This window comes from Watersipora subatra, chromosome 5 (assembly GCF_963576615.1).
Source record: "Watersipora subatra chromosome 5, tzWatSuba1.1, whole genome shotgun sequence".
Classification (NCBI taxonomy): Eukaryota; Metazoa; Bryozoa; class Gymnolaemata; order Cheilostomatida; family Watersiporidae; genus Watersipora; species Watersipora subatra.
In genome coordinates this window covers 61,298,013-61,315,450 of record NC_088712.1, presented here as the reverse complement: position 1 = coordinate 61,315,450, position 17,438 = coordinate 61,298,013, and the positions used below count along the sequence as shown (strand labels likewise).

General features: G+C 41.1%; 1 protein-coding gene across 1 annotated transcript in view; it reads left to right on the top strand.

The window, feature by feature from the left end:
* LOC137397557 (uncharacterized) overlaps positions 1 to 16,905 on the top strand; it is a 37,215-nt gene extending 20,310 nt beyond the window's left edge. The window contains exons 5-11 of the mRNA XM_068083848.1: positions 7,513 to 7,632; positions 7,940 to 8,110; positions 10,683 to 10,805; positions 13,375 to 13,536; positions 15,737 to 15,982; positions 16,328 to 16,486; positions 16,694 to 16,905. Coding sequence (XP_067939949.1) covers positions 7,513 to 7,632; positions 7,940 to 8,110; positions 10,683 to 10,805; positions 13,375 to 13,536; positions 15,737 to 15,982; positions 16,328 to 16,486; positions 16,694 to 16,905 — 1,193 coding nt within the window. The remainder of the gene's footprint in view (positions 1 to 7,512; positions 7,633 to 7,939; positions 8,111 to 10,682; positions 10,806 to 13,374; positions 13,537 to 15,736; positions 15,983 to 16,327; positions 16,487 to 16,693) is intronic.
* Positions 16,906 to 17,438: the final 533 nt, after the last annotated feature.

Here is a 17,438-nt window from a genome sequence, read left to right as displayed (position 1 = left end):
CTCTGCAGCGTACTCGTGCTACACTGTGTAAGTGTTAAACTACATAAAAAGAGCTCTAGATTGAATAGTCACTTGATGAGTTGGGTTGATATTTTCGCATCACATATTTTCCGCATCGTTGACCTTACCACGACCTTCTGTATAGGTAGAAAATTCTGAATACACTTCCAGCTCTTTGTTAAGTTGTTGGGCTGCCATTATATGCAGTCATAGCAATATAGCTTGATGAGAAGTGCCCAGTTTGAAGCATACCCTTTTAATTAATATATCCAGGACAGTGAGCTTTTAGCCACATATATTAACCTTTCCATGACCTTCTTTCAAGCTAGTTATGACTGAAGTCAATAAATCCTGTAGAGAGATCTTACCTTCGCTGTCCATCTTCTCAAGTGCTCTAACCTCATCTAGAGAAAACCAGTGAAAGAAAGTTTAAAAGAAAAACTTTGGTCGCGTCCGTGAGGACCGTTTTACCACTTTCCTTTTCGACCTTTGGACCGTTTTCCGACAGTTCATGGAGCGTAGCATACCCCATCTCCATACTGTTCCAGCTTTCTAGTGGTCCGGGCCAGTTTTGGATTGCGTCGGACTGGAGCTGATAGGATTTCTGGAGTTGCAGTTTCTCCAGCCTCCTCCGAATTTGATTCCAGTTCTCCCAGAACTTTGCCTAGTGGGACCGGATTGACTTTTACTGAACTCGGCCTTTGGTGCTCCCTTTCCTTCGGTCCGGTTAGGTTTTCTTCAGGAGTTGTCTCCTGCCTTTGCTTTTCTGTGGCCTCCATCAACAGTTTTTCCCAGTTGGGGGGGGGGCGGCATTATTGGCCCTGGGCTCCTGACCTCCTCCGGCTTTCTCTATGGCCTGCTGGGTCGAGCCCCCTTCATGTTAGGGTCTCTTCTTGGCTACAGAGTGGCCAGGGCTTGTTCCAGCTTTTCTGGACAAGCATGGCAGGGCTTCAGCCTTGCCTCGTTTTGGATGGAGGACTAGCCCTGTCGCTCCACCAGATATATGTGGTTGCCCCAGGCCTCCACGACCTAGTATGGTCCCATGAACTTTGCCTGTAACTTGGGGTCTTCTCTCCATTTTCAGTGTTTGCTCATGAGCCACACCCAGTGGCCTGGGGCCTACAGCAGTGGCTCCTACCAGTCTTCCGGTCTCATCTTTACCTGACTCTGCCGAACTGCCTCATGCACCATTTGTAGCCTTTGCTGCACTTGGAAGGCGTGTTTGTAGACAAGAAAGAACTCGGTCGGTGGGGGTGGCTCTCCAGCTGGTCTGGCAACCTCAGCTTCCGTCCCAACATCAGCATGTTGGCTGTTACTCTAGTTGCGGAGTGGGGTGTGCCTCGGTATGCCCTCATCAGTTGGAGAAGCAACATACCCCATTCGTCCTGTCCTCGGGCTAAGAGTAATGCCCTCAAGGAATCTCTGAGTTCTGGTTATTCCGTTCCGAGTGGTATGTGTATTCTCTACGCTCTAGAGTTGGCACAGTTCGGCCATCAGTTGGCTCTCGCACTGCGCTCCATGGTTTGTGTAGATCTGCTTTGAAAGCCCCAGGTAGCAGAACACCTGCTCATCTAGCGCGTTCGCGACCACCAGTGCCATGGTGTCAGGCAGCGCCATCGCGTTCTGCCATCAAGTGAAGTAGTTGGTGAGGACCAGCACCTACTTATTTCCTCTTGGAGTGGCTGAAAATGGCCCGATGAGATCTACGACCACCTTCTGCCAGGGTTTTCTGGCATAAAGCTTCTGTTAGTTTCTGGCCATCTTTGTCCCTCTATTCTTTTCAGCCTGGCACACCTCGCAACTCTTGATGAGCCGTCTAACTGTGGACAACATTCCGGGCCAGTACCCGGTCAGCTGGAGGCGACTTGTCGTTCTTCTCACTCTAGAGTGGGTCAGGGCGTGTGTTTGCCATACCATGGTTTCCTGCATGGCCGGCGGGCAGATGGCTCACCATCTAGCGCAGCCTTGCGGGGCCACGCGTGCATCCAGCACGTCGTCCTGTCGTATTTGCAAAGAGCCTTGCATGTGATACAGCATAGCCAGTTCTCTGCTTCTGACTTCCAGGTGTTCCGCCAATACTACCCGTGGGGATTGTCCGGTACATTATGGCCCCCGGTACCTGTCCGGTGGCCTGTAGCCTTGCCAGCTCACAATTCTGTCCTGACTTCTCTGGCGGGTCTGGTAGCCCCTCGGGGGTACCATCGGCACTCAGGTTCATTCTTGCCACTGTTGGGCCGGAGTCCTATGCAAGATACCGGTCAGCACCCCGGGGTATGTTACGTTGCCCAGGATCAACTTTGCTCTGTCGAGGGCAAGATTCCCATCCAGGCAACTAGTCGGTACCCATCCAGCTAACAGCTCTTGCTCTGTGAGGGCCTCCATCCTTCTGTTCAATACTCGCACATTGCCGGCAGCCCTTGCAGGTTTGCCTACTCAGCCTATCTGCATTTTTGTGGTGAGTTCCTGACTGGTGTTCCAGAATGTAGAGGAACTCTGCCAGGATCTCGAGTCACCTGGTCAGTTGATTCAAAGGTTCCCTCCTCCTACACAACCACCGGAGTGAAGCGTGATCTGTCCGTAGAAGGAACTCTGGTCTATACAAATAGGGCTGAAAGTGCTTCACCGCTTTGACCACCATGAGCAATTCTTGTTGAGTGACGAGTAAATGCGCTCTGAGGAGGTGAGAGTTTTGCTGTAATAGGCAATGACCCTCTTGCAGCCCTCTTGTACGTGGAACAGCATGCCCCCTACTCCACATCTACTGGCATGCGTGGCCAAGATGTACTGCCTCTGGGGGTCCAGGTAGGCCAAGATCGGAGTGGTGCTGATGCTGTCATTCAGTTTGGTGAAGGTGATCTGTTTTTCTTCCATCCATCTCCAAGACTGTCCCTTCGCAGTCATCCGGTGCAAGGGATGCGCTATATTAGCGAACTCCGGGATATATTGTCAGTAGAAGCCGACTGTCCTGAGGAAGCCTCAGAGTTCCCTCACTACACGCGGATTCAGCCACTACGTGACTGCTTTTACCTTGTCAGGGTTCATAGAGACTTCGTCTTGGCTCACTATATGACCCAGGTAGCGGACCTAGGGTTTCAACAGTTCACATTTGAATGGTTTTAATTGTAATGCTGTTTTGTAGAGTCTCTGGAAGACCTCTTCTAGCCGATGCAAATGTGTGTTGAAATTTGGTGCAATGACTATGATGGCATCGAGGTATAGCAACAGCGTTCTTCAGTGGAGGTCATGAAAGACGCATTCCATGAGCCTTTGGAAGGTGGCTGGGGCAGATGTCAATCCGAAGGATAACACTTTCCCCTTCCACAATCCGGATCGTGTTGAGAAGGCTGACTTCTGCTGTGCTTTCACATCCACAGGCACAAGCCAATACCCGCTCACCAGGTCTAACGTGCTGAAGTAACGACTCCCAGACAGCGCATCCAGGCTGTCGTTGATTCTCGTTAGGGGGTAAGCGTCCTGTTCGGTGACGGCGTTCAGCAGCCGGATAATTGACACAGAACCGCTATTTCCGGTCTTTCTTTTGGATCAGCACCACGGCTGAGCTCCAGGCTCCTCTAGCTGGTTTGATGAGCCCCCTCTTGAGTAGGTCCTGGACCTGCCTTTCGGCCTCTGCCTCCTTTTTCAGCTCGAGCCTGTGAGGGGGCTGCCAAATCGGACGAGTGCCCTCTTTGAGTGGGATGAAGTGTTCCACCTCGGAGGTCCTTCACACGCCGTCGTCGCCCTTACTGAACACGGTGGCACGCCGACTCAGCAGGAGGGCCGACGTTGCCAACTGACTCGCCCCTTCACAGTGAGGTCGGGCCGACTGAAACAACTCCTTCAGGTGAACCGGCACTTCATTGGCTGGAGTCGGACCGGCTTTGTATAGTAAGGAGTCGTTTTCCTCGACCTGTGGAGTATCCACCATTGTGTATGTGCCAATGGTGGCTACAGACGGCAAGGTCAATGGTTGCTCCGTTGTGTTCATACAGCGAATGATGACCTACCTGCCCCTTGGGTCTCGGCTGATTTAGGCTACTTGCCACTGGGGGTCCATCCAGAAATCCTTCAATCAGCCCCATGGGGCAGTAAGTCTGTGTGGTAATGGGACAATGTATCACCATCTTTGTTTGGGCTAGAACCACCACCCCCTGACTACCTGCACTTTGTTCTGTAACCGTCGTCTATGCCAGTCCGTGCTGACTAGCTGCCTTCCATCTACTTGGACAACTGGTTGTTCATACTAGAGAAAACACTGATGGGCCACAAAAAATGACATTCCCAGTATAGCAGTCCTCGCTTAGACGACTGCCTACAAAAACTTCCTCTGTCCTCACATCTCTCAGACGAATTGTTAACCGAATTATTCCATAAAAGGGGAGCCGTGTCCTGTCAGTCAGTAGGCCGTGGCTGTCGCTTTCCTCGAGCTGGTCTCGTACAGCTCCAGGTAATCGGTCAAAGACTTGTTTATTTAGCAGGTTCGTGGTACACCCCGTGTTCAGCGAAAACTGGATGGGCCGCCCCTCCACTTTCTTGGAAAGAAATAGCTGGTGGAGTAAGGTCTGCTGAGATCTTGCGCCATAGTTGTATTCTCCAGGGCAGTTTCTGAGGAGCTTGAAGTACCCTTCTTTTGCAATTGAGTGAAGTTAGTCCTTGAGGCCGCCCCGCATCTGGGGTTGATCCGCAGCTCCTGAGGTTGCGGCCCCTGAGGCGGGGAAGGTGCCGGCACTGCCACTTTTAAGGCAGGCTTCTGACTACCCCTTTTTGTGGGAGTGGTCCTCCGTGTCTTGGGTGGGGGGATTTGGTAGTCACCTTTCTACATTTCTAGTTACGTCCTTGCCGCTTGCTCAGAGGGGCACAGGTGGCATCCGGGATTGGAAAAGCATCGGGGTTGGCCTCACTCAAGGACTGCTAATAATTTTGTGTCTCCACAGGCTTTTCCTGTGCATGAAAATTCTTCGGTCTAGTCCTTGCTGGTTGAGACCATCCGTCAGCGTTCACCGAATCCCGTGTGGCTTTGGTCCGTCTCTGGAGTTGTTTGGCCTTGGCACAGTCAGTAGCCGGAGCTACTGCTGAGGCCTTCCATCGTTTCCCAAAACCGGTTTCGAGTAGCGGGGCAGTTCTTTCAAACATGCCCTGGCTGACGACAACCCCAGCAAAATGTATCTAGATGGCTTCCTCCCTCGGTCTGTGTGTGAACTCACTCCTGGAGTCATTTCACTTCTTTTCTGAGAGATTGGACTAGCCGAGTTAATCGAGTTAGCGTTAGCCTTCGAGTTAGCCTCCTTGAATCTGGAGGTAGTCATTTCAGGCTCATACAGCATCAGCTAGTGTGGTTGTGTGTATGGCAAACAGATGTCGCTGCAGGGCAAGATCCCTCAGCAAGCTACAGAACGTCTCCATGGCCATGTTATTTTGGTGTCGGTTTGGCAGGTCTTCGTACGCAATGCATACCAGCCTTTCGACCTCTATAGCATGCTCCTAATAAGACGTTCCTTCCTCTCATCTAAGGGCGTTAAGCTGGCTTATTGCCTGTCTGGCGAATAGCCCGAGTCTTGCCCGGAGAGCATTGAGGATGGTCTCTTGGTCCTCAGCCCATCCACAGTCCTCGGCCTGTTTGCTCAGTGCTTTTCGGAAGTGCAACAGTGTTGCTCCTTCCGTCTACTGGTTGGCATCGGCTACCTCCAGAAAGCGGGCAGTAAAGTATTCTATATTTTTCTTTTCTGTGTACTGGAGAGTCCTGTAGTGTGGTGCCAGCTCCTGATCTTTTGGCATCAATAGCACCCGTTCTAGTGCTTCAACTAGTCGATCGGGTTTCGGATGGGCTCTTCGTGTCCTTCTATTGGCCATGTTTGGGGCTTTCAGTGGGTTCCTGCTCCTGTCCACAAGCAGTGCATCTGCTGAGTCTGCTCCTGTCCATAGGGTTTTACGCAGCTCTCTCTGGGTTTCTTCCTGTTGCCAGAAAGTTCTTCCAGTAGGAGCAGTGCTGCCGTTTATCAGGCAGGCCTTTGTTGTCTGGGTTTCTTCCTGCTGCCATTTTTTAGGCAGTAGAAAGTTCACCCAGAAATCCAGTGATCCAGTACAAATCTCTAGGTTCAGTGTTTTTTGGGATCGTAGTATCCCACCGCTGCCACTAGTGTAAGGGTTTTGTGCCACCCTTATTTTCCTTCACTACCACAAGACTCGGTGGATGAGTTTATACATATATTTTCTGCTTTGTTCATAAGAGTACAAGAATAGTCAAGCACATGCAATGAAGAGGCCCAGAACAGCTCTGCTCTCTAGCACAAATGTTCAGGCTTATATAGCAAGTAGGCTCCATCCCTCGTTTTTGGCTGGTCGTGACCCGGTTCGGCTCGTCTTTGGCTTGGTTTGGCTTGACTCTACTCAGCTCGGCTCGACTTGGCTCTGACTGGCTTAACTCTCACCTCGTTCTTCTGCCTGACTGAGCACAGCCCGGCTCGGCTCAGCTCAGCCCAAGGCTAGGCTTTCAATGGATCACATTTCACAACAATATGACAGTTGCTTTTAAAAAATATAATATGATTGCTAGCTAACATAGAATAACCTTCTCTAGTTTTCTGCAGATTTGTCAGTAAATAAAAACTTATTATGCTACTACTTATATTAATAAAACAAATTTTTTGTCATCGCGTGCGCCTGTCTGTTAGTCTGCATAGGCCATGCGTTTCAACAATTCATGGCCAAATTCATTCAAACATTACAGGCATTTGCTCTGTGCTTTTTCAAGGTTGCCAATCATATTTATTTTCAAAATTTTGTCTGGTTCGTGAGACTCAGCTTCTTAAACACCTATCTTTGGAGTATTTTATTAAAAAATAAAAGAAGTTCTAGCATCACCCGGCTTAAAGACAGTAATAAATATAATCAGATACACTTACAAATATAGACAGAGTTTACTCACAAATGCTATGCAGTGATTGGCTACCACCACCAAGCTTTCAACCTCAACTAATCCGTGCTAAGTTCTTGCCAATGTTTGCTGACCTTTGCAGCTCCTTTTTACGTACATCACTTATGACAGGTTTCAAAATTTTATTGAATGAGTCCATAGAATGATGCCAATTGAAGTACTAAGATGTAAGTCTTTTAAAATAGTTTTTTAGTTTAGATAGTTTTGTGCTTGATTGTACTTGTAAAATTTTGCAAGTTTCATTGATGTAGTCAGCTATATTTATTGACCTGGCACACATTTCATAAAGTTTATACCCTTTACGTGGGTCGATGTTATCTCTTGTCATTTAAATAATTTGAAGTTGTAAAGTAATATTTTCAAGAGAGTCTTTAGTTACTGCTGTGTTGAAAACTGTCATCCCTGCAATATTGTGTCTATTAAAAGACATGGTGTTCCTATTTTTTGACCTTCATAATAAGAAGTAAAGCAAAAGTCTAATTACCATAAACTGCTCATAAACTCTTTCTGAAAATCATTTCTGAAAATGACAATACCTCATTATATGAGTGTCTAACTCTTTATATTGATTTAATTTTAAGATGAGTCACTAAAGCCGGTCTACCAGGGCTGCTACGCAGACTCTGCAGAGAAAAATTCCTGTACCCTATTAGCTGGACTGGCAACAGCAACGCTTTGTGCAAACATCTGTCACCAAGCAGGTGAGAGCTTCTCTGTGACATTTTCCATTCACAACAGCTGTTATGACTTACAGAAATGCATGCCTGCTTTGGCAGTGGCACAATTTTTTCATTTTAGTATTACTGAAAAACTTATTTTAGACAGTATCTTATAAATTGATTTAAATAAAACCAACAATAAAATGATTGCACGTATAACAATAATGTAAACAATGTAAACAATAATGCATGTATTCAGTAGTATTGGTTAATAAACTTTTATAAAAATAAACCATTAACATTTAGTACAAGTGTTCATCTTTGTAGTTTGGCCTTTTGTTTGTTTTAGGTTTCCAAATATTTGGCTTGAAATCATCCAATCAGTGCTTCTGTGGAAACATTAACGGCCGGTACAGTGGGTCAGCTACAGTTGACTCTGAGTGTGATCAACCTTGTAGTGGAGACAGCGGAGAGTTCTGTGGAGGCGCTGAGACATACTCAGTATACAGGACAGAGAAAGGTAATGTGAACATGCCAAAGTAGTAGCTTTTATTATCTAATAAATTCCATGAATGCTGTAACTTATAATAATAAATCACCGCGACAACCACTACTGGCCCTGGAGTCAGGTACCCAGTTGACCCCAGAGCCGACAAAATGACCGAGCTGAGCCCCGTTTTGGCAGGAGATACAGTTGCCAATGAGAACCTGATCGGCAGAGAGACAGTTGCCTACACAAAACTGAGACAATGTTGGGGCAGAGCCAGCAAGTGTTGAGATGGTATATAAAAGACCAGATGAGAAGAGAGAGCAGAGATTGCTGGCAGTCTCTTACATGTTTTTCTTTTTATGCTCAAACACTGAATTACATGTATTCATATACATTGTTTAAGTATATACACTTATCCTATTGTCTTGTACTCAGTGGTTTTGTTTCTTGCGAAGCAATAAAGGGGGCTCGACAGTTCCCTTTACAAACCTCATTTGTCATTGAGTGTCTGTTAGTGCGCATAATGGCTATGTGTTCCCTCACTGTGTTTGTCAATTTCATTCGAACTTTGCACATGTATGCTTCATGGGTCAATAGGTTGCTAAAATTATTCTGCTTCCTATCAACAAACTTTTTATTAGGTAGGAAGTTTAATGTAATTTTAATTTTAAATTTTATTTCAACTATTTGGTTTTAAAACTTCTTTTGGTTCATGAGGGCCAGTATCATAAGTAACCACCAGGGAGCTACATTATCTGTTTGAAATTTAATAAAATGGTAACATCGTATGTCTTACTGCAAGGTTATATAAAAGTTTTAGATAGATTACTTGTATTCTAGCAACTGCAATGGTAACAAGCATTCAAGTTTACTATAAAGACAGCATTTGTGGACGATGTAACTATATCAGCTTTGCAGACAAAGTAGTTTGTCAGATACATTTATTAGAGGTGGAATGCAGACAGGTTTTTTAAGTTCGAGATGAGACTCGAGACACTGTCTAGTAAAAATTCGAGACACGAGACAGTAAAATAATGTGCATTTTGTGATGATTTCAGTACACAAGGACTAGCGCACTTGATATATGAAATTGATAAACCTCTTTTTAAATTGAATTTTTTCCTGGTGTAAACGATTTAACTACAACATTTTAATTGCAATATGCATGTAATTTTTGTAAACAAAAGTGACACAAACAGCTCTAAAATAGCGAAGTTATATATTTCCAAGAACTGGGAGCTTGATTGATAATAATTATTATAAACATATTGCTTTGTACATGTATATTTTTACCATCTGTTGAATAGGCTTTACTTTATGTTGTAATTAAATGTGTATTGAAACTGATAGCCGCCGATCTACTAAGAAGTACCACAACTAAAAGAACACGCAATAACACTTTCATTTTTATTGTTTTATTTATGTTAAGTTGTTTGTGTATTACCAGTAGTATGTGAATTATATTTAAATTTTACTCATAAAATTATATGAATTACTGTATATATTCTTAAATTGAACTTACGATAATGTCATTGTTACCCGGAACAAGAAATATAGTCGACACAGCCTTTAGTTTGTTTCTACATATCCGGCCAAGTTTTACCCACAATCAGTTGTATATAAGAGGCCCGAATTTTATGAAGGGCAGTTGGTGTTTGAACACGATACGATAAAATGCAGATATTTTACCCACAACAGTCTTATTTATTAAATTGAATTGTCCGGAGGGTAATTGGATACGACCCGGTATCTGTTTTAAGGACGCAGAACCGGACTACAATATATTAACAGGGCCGTTGTCCGGACTACATAGTTAGACTTGGTGGCCAACATGATCAATAACAACAGGTAGTAACGAACCGAGTATAACTTTAAAGTCAGTTGCCAGCAATCCTTTACAATATATGGAGTTGTTGTTACCGCGAGAAGCCATGTTTTAACAGCTGTGGGCAGGTGCTTTAGTTCTACTTCCTGTCTCTCACGTTTGGCAATAGTTAGGTTGAGACGAGATCGATCCGGGGACGAGACAGGTCGATACTCGAGATGTCTTGAGTCTCGTTTCACCTATAACATTTATATCTTCTAAAAGAAGAGTCGGCAAAATAAAATGGTAGAGCAGTGTGAATAAATTTTAGTAAAATTATCGGAGACAATTTTGTTTGCTATTCGTTTGCATGTCTCTCCAAAAATGCATCGATGCATTTTTATTAGTAGAAAAGCCTAATTTAGACATGATTACCTTTGATTTACATGAATACATTAATTTAGACCTTCCTAAATAAACTATCAGATGATCTTGCCTTATTTACTAGTATTTTACACATCATAGCTAATGATTCAGTAATACGCAGCCAAAGCACAATTTTTTGCTACTCTCAACTACCTGATAAAAACTAGTTTTGGATCAAATTATGAGATCAATATCAAAACCCTTTGTTTGCTCTTTTGCATTTTCATGCCTTTTAGTTTTCAGATCTTAATTCAATCTGATGACTTTTATCTTGAAAAGTTATTTTTCAATTCTATTTGATATTATTGTTTCTAGGTGAAAGAAGCTGAAAGTGTTTGAACGCATATAAACTCTGTGTTTTGGTTATTCTAGAAGTAAGAATTGTATCAAAGCATGTCGGCTGTTTCATTGACGGAGTGGACCGTGTGCTCGGTGGGATGAAAGACTACTCGGTAGCAAGTGTTCAAGAGTGCCGCCAATTCTGCTATGATAACGGTAAATTTTAAGTGCAACTTCAAGTTGCTATAAAATTGGTACAAATAATAATATATGTAATATTGCGCGTAATACACTAATACTACAATAATGAGTACAAAAGTCTGTTAATACCAATCAATAATCAATAATTTTCTCATAATTCTGGTGCTATTTACTATAATGTAGGTAAATAACGACAGTTCCGTCAATTTCCATAGCCTTGGGTCCTAATTTCAGTTTGATTTGCTGGCAGTATGGTCAGAATAAAACACAGTTGTTTTCTCATCAGCTTGATATACATTTTGAACTATAATTTTCAAATAGTTGTCTCTTTACCAGTAGAATAAAATGCTTTGTATGCAGACTCCTTCTGATTAAATTAGATGGTGATCACATTCTTTTTCTGATCCTAATGATAAACACAACTTAATTTCGTTAATACCGGCTTACAAAAAAAATGAATAAGCGTGTTGATCCCAAACACCATCTAAATATACTTTAAAAAAGCAAGCACATATAATGCTGGTACTAAGAGGAATTTTTGTGCTGAAAGGAATAATTATTCTGTATTTATAAACATTACATCATGTTTTAATGATAGTTCTTCAAGCTTTATAGAGTCAGCTTTATGTGTATAGCAATTTACTAGCTCTGTAATTGATATGGCAGCAGCTGCTGCTATTCAGCTCAACAAACTGAAGTTTATTTGAAAAAGTAAATTTGTATTCTTGTTTTGTATATCAGCCATATACAGCATTTTATTAGTGTTGTGTATATCAATCATGTACAGTATGTAATCTAAGTTGCGTATATCTTTCGCATACAGTTTTTCATCTACCCTAAAAACTCTAATTGAACGGTGTGACACTCTATTTTTCAACCCTTCCTATATAGTGGTGGTCAATTAGAAACAGCATTCAAGTAGAGGCTGGCAGTTTATTTTTCAAATGGCTCGTAAGAATTCTGGGAGGATAAATTTAGCCCTTTTACAGACACAGCGAGCACTGCCTATATTTTGCTTTTTTTTCCCGCTAGATTTGTATTAACCTTTTGGATGTAATAAACCTGCTAATTTGCCTTCACCTTGTCAAAGATCTTTTAATAAATGTGCATAGAGGAACGGAGAAATATTTTAAACAGTTGGTATCTATCGCTTGCAATTGACCTGCAATGATATTATACCTTGCGTCCTTCTTTGCAAATTGTTGGAACTTTCAACTTTTATATCATTTTAAATTTGAAGGTAAATTTTTATTTTATATTTATTTTACCAATGTTGCATAAAAGCTCATTGCACTTATTGATATGTTTGCTTCATTTTGCAGCTTTGTATGTGCAATACAAGAGGAGATACGAGCATCGATCAATTGTATGATCAGATTACGCGATGACGCTACCAAAAAATATGCTACAAATTTGAAAATTTATATTTTCTGTAAAGATAATTGACAAAATGCTACAAATATATATTCTTCAACAAGTAACATAAACGAACCATACTTGTATCACATGCAGAAACAAAAAGTAACAATTTCGCAACAAAAATATTTCCACCGTTTGCCCAAATAGCTGCGTTCTGGTTGTTGCTATCGATGAAACAAACGTCTGCTAGTTGACCATTACCTTCAACAATATCTTCTTACCTCAAATCTTCTTTTGCATTGCTGAACAAGGCAATATTAGCATCCAAACAATTTTTTGGCAGAGCAAAACTTGAACACGCTGCATTGAGCACAAATGCCCGTAATAGTTTTGCTCGTTATACGTAACCTTTGGCCCAAAACTTGAAACTGTTTTTTATATATGTAGGCTACCTCAAAGCACAAAGACCACATTAAACAAGGATCTCTACCATTAGACTGAGATAGATATTAAATATTTCTATGGTGTTTCTTTTAAAGTTCATCGACCATCGTAAGTTTAAACTGGTTTTTATATATGTACATGTCCTTCGAAGTGTCAAGACCGCGTTAAGCAAGGAGAAACTATTCGCCTGAGACCATTATTGATTATTTCCATGGTGTTGCTTCAAAATTTTAACAGAAAATTTTTGGAGTTTGACAACGAGAGAATTGATTGTTATTAATGTAAACAATTCATTCTTAATACAATTTTGTGGACACTTTTCTACTGATCACTTGATATTATGGGTTCATAAAAATAAAAAAATATTTAGAGTGGCGGTCAAATAGAAAAGGCAGTCAAATAGAGGGTGTTGCTCTATTTTTAAACCCTTCACTTATAGTAGCGGTCAAATACAGGTGGCGTTCAAATAGAGGTGGCATTCAATTAGAGGTTTTAGGGTCTGTTGTGTATACCAGTCATATAAAGTATGTTATCTAGGTTGTGCATGTCAGTGATTCGCAGTATGTTATTAATGGTGTGTATAACTGTCATATAAAGTAGGTTACTTAGGACTTCAACTTAAATTATGCTTCAAAACTCTCTAGGTGTTAAAGTCTAATCTGAGAAACACTAACAAATTCTGATCTGTAAGGCAGAAGCACATCGTGGTCTATGAGACGGCCATGTTACCATATTACGAAAATCAAGAGAAAAGTATATACAACATTACTGCAACTTGCAGGTTACAGAGTGTTTGGAACAGAATACGGGGCTGAGTGTTTCTGTGGAGACAGTGGTTATGACAGACATGAAGCAGTCGATGAAACAGAATGCTCTATGAAATGCGCTGATGGGTTGCCCTGTGGAGGCCCGTGGAGAATATCAATATATTTAATTACTGAAGGTAATGAGTCTCTCTAGCTTGCATAATCAAAACTACAAAGTATGCAGCATATTGGAACTGCGTACTTTTACTGCTGTGCAGTATGCAGTACACATGCAGTATAACTATTTTCTAATGAACAGTAACCAGTATTGGTGCAGTGGCAGTATTACCTACTGAACAGTGTGCAGTGATGGATGCAATAGAACTGTTGCTAGTGTGTATTTTGGTTATGCGCTTGCTTGAACTTTCAACCTCACTGATTTTATACACAAGCTCAAAAATTAATAAAGAGACACTTATGAATACGTTGATATGAACAGGTACATTAAATATTTTATAGATTATAAATATTCATCTCACTATTTATTAGTTTTCATTATACGTTTGACATGAGCCTGTCTTTTAGGCTGGGTCATCTAGTTCGGGTTTGTGAGAAACTTTCGCTTCTAGATAATGCGGGGCAGCCTGGGTTAGTAGTAATTTGACACACCTGTAATGGTGAAGCGCCTGCCGAGCTGGTCCTAGAGCTGACACCACGGCCAAACCAAGCCCTAGGTCAGCATAAGATCCAGCCAACAATAAAAACTCGGTCGGTCGAGCGAAGGCAGCCGAGATTGACAGATGATCAAAAGAACCAATAGGGTCTGTTCTCTAGCTGTTCTCTAGCTGACTCTGTTCATAGAGCCAGCTAGAGACAATGCGCATACAAAGAAGCTAGAAATACAACGAGGTCAGAGATCGCTGGCCGCCTTATGCTTGTTGTTCGGTTGTAAGCGCAAGCACTGAATCTTGTGTATTCATGTATATTCAGTAAATATATATCTGTCTTATTAAGGTGTCAGAGTGGCTTAGTGGTAGCATCTTTGACTGTAAACCGTGAGGTTGGGGGTTCAAGTCCTGCTTAATGCTGATCTGATAAAACCTCTCAGCAAGCTTTCAACCCTAAATTGCTGAGTCTTTCATATCTAGACAATAACTTGCAGACTCTGTGTACCACATTGATATCGTGGGCACATTAAAGATCTATCTTCCTTCACACACCGAGCAAGTGAAATGGCTACCTGGCTCTGTTAGACTGGTCATGTTGTGAAATGCATCCCTTCAGGACAATCTGAAGGTTCCAGAAGTAGTATATGCTGAGAACAGGGCCACCTCTAATCTATCATACTGATTGACCAATTACCATGGTCAATTTCGACAGACAGTAAAAAAAATCTGTTTTGTTGCACTCAGTGGTTTTGATTCTTGTTGAGTTGTAAAGAGAACCAACAGTTTCCTTTTATTATCCTACTACTTGCTGACAAGCTAACTATCACAAAGCTAGTAGGGAAATGTAAATTGAGAGGTTATCCTTATAACGGACATGAATGCCACTCTTGGAGACACAGCTTTCCTTTAAAGATGAACTTACACAAAATTTTGGTTGATTTGATAAGAAAGTATCAATATCTTTTATAATTTGACCTAATCTAAGAACTCTCTAAGGCAGCACTATTGCATGTTAAAGAAAAAAATAGGACAAAAGCTAATACGGCTGAAAGCTGATTCACAAAGATACACACATGTTTAGCTAACCATGATGCCTTAGCAGAGGCTCATAAACTGAGTTTATCTTGGTGACAGGTTACAATCAGTGACTTTATCAACTTTGACAGAGAAAATTACTTGTCAATTTCATTGAGCATAAAACAGTATGATGCATGAACAAAAGAAATTGAAACTGTTTGATGCTTATATGTCATATACTTATACACCTATCTGTTTTACATCTTGTTTTACACTTCTGCTGTTTAGGCTGAAAAATCTATCATCAGAAAAATATGGCCATTTTCAAAGACGGTATAAAATATTTGTTGTTACTTTATTAGCAATAATTTCATTTCAAACCAAAATACTTTTCACACTGCTTGATACAAGAATCCTAAAAATGGCAATAACCAGTCAAATCAAATAAACAGTTTGACAAACAGCGCTTAAATTACTTTTCTCTGCTAAGAGAACGGCTATTAGGTTGAAGACTGTTAAGGCAGCTGGCAATGATATTTTCAAAATAATTGTTAGATGTTGTATGCAATTTTTTCATATCACAAGTTGGAACTTATAATTGTCACAGAAAAATCAAAGAGTTCAGGAACTTGAGTCAACAAACTCTGTATAAAGTCGCTTATACACATTGCATGTGTGTTAAAATATTCCAATTGTATAACCTGTTTTGCAGTGCTTGATAATTATGGGAAGTCTTTCAGCCGCACTGACCACACTAAGCGCTATGAAGTGACCAGAGAAATCATCTCAACATCGCCTGGTCTTTGTGCACTGGACTGCCTTAGTAACAATGGTTGCGTTGGATACAGCTATGTCGGTGGAAGTTGCTTTCAGTTTCAGCCAAACTGCTCCTCATTGTCTAACCATACCTTTCCTATCTACATCAGCAAAGAGTTGGGAGTCAAACATATTGATAATGGTAAGTACCAGCCTTGGTGAATTTTACTTATTAGCAAGTGTACAAGTGGCTTCATTTATTCAGTAATTAGGTTTTATTTTGATTGGCTTAATTTAAAATTTAATTGTTTAGTTGAAATTAAAACTAAATTGATTTGTATCTAATAATTTTTAATTAAAGATGACTAAATTAAATTCAGTTTAATTTTCAACTGATTTCACTTAATTCAATTAGAATTAATTTAAAAATTAAATTAAAAATTATTCAATATAATTAAATTAATGTACTTTTTCAATATTAATTTAATAATGCTTTTTGTGTCTCTCTAGTTTACCTTTGAATTAAAATTGTGTTATTACTCAACAGACATCTTGCTGACCACTAGTTCTGGAAAGGAGACAACTATCCAAGGAAGTTTACTGCCATCCATGTTTTTTGAGCAAAGTAACAGTCACTGGCTAGCTATTGATATGAACTCAATCTACAGTGTTTGTGGACTTTGGGTTCAAACTTTTGGAATTATAGGTAAGACTAAATGACTTCCCACAAAGTTGTGTATACAAAAAGTTTTAAGAGCTAAGGTGTATCTGGTTTGATACTCAATATTAGTATCAACAAATCTTTTCGGTCATCGTTCTGGTTAGCTTTATGAGTACAAACAAGTTTCAGAGTAGCATCGGGAACAACCTCCTTTTGATTAGGTCGTGTTTAATTTGAATAATTTCACTTCAGATGAGGATCTCACGCGCCTCTCAGTGCTGTTTGCCTACCATCCAGATCTACTCCCAAATGGGCCAACTTGCTATGAAAACTCTTCGCTAGCTGATTACATTCCTTGCAATGCTGATGCAAGATGCCTCAAGATAGAGTTCATCCTCATGCGCTATAAACAACTTACTGTTGAGGATATCTACGTAGAAGGCTGGAAAAGAGAAAATATCTAAATAGTGTACAGAGATGTAGAAAACAGTTTAGTATGGCTGCATCGCAAGAAACATTTGGGACCCTCAATATTATGGCTTCTATTTATAGCCAGCACAATGTTTAAAGGACTACTTCAGCTCTAAGGCTTCCAGTTAAGGCTCTGTTTATTCTGCATGACTGCTACAGAGTATAGTTACATGGGTCTGTCACAACAATAGTTGCTAAAGGTGTAGATTTGAGCAAACTAAATATTCCATCCATTCATAAAGTGCTTTCTCTTATACGAGGTGCTTTCTTAAGCCAATTTGAAAATTATGTAATTCTCTTTGAATCACGAATAAAAACCGCCTACAAATAAAAATATAATTTCTGCATACACACAAAGTTTAGCTGGCTGCTCAAATCTTGAAATTATTGAAATCGTCTTCTTTCATCAGTTAATTAATGCTTTGAGCTTTGAAAGACTAAATATACGACCAAGCAATATGCTGCAGAGCGCTTATTACAAATAGTTCATCGACGACAAACCCTCATTTATTGAGCCCGATTTGTT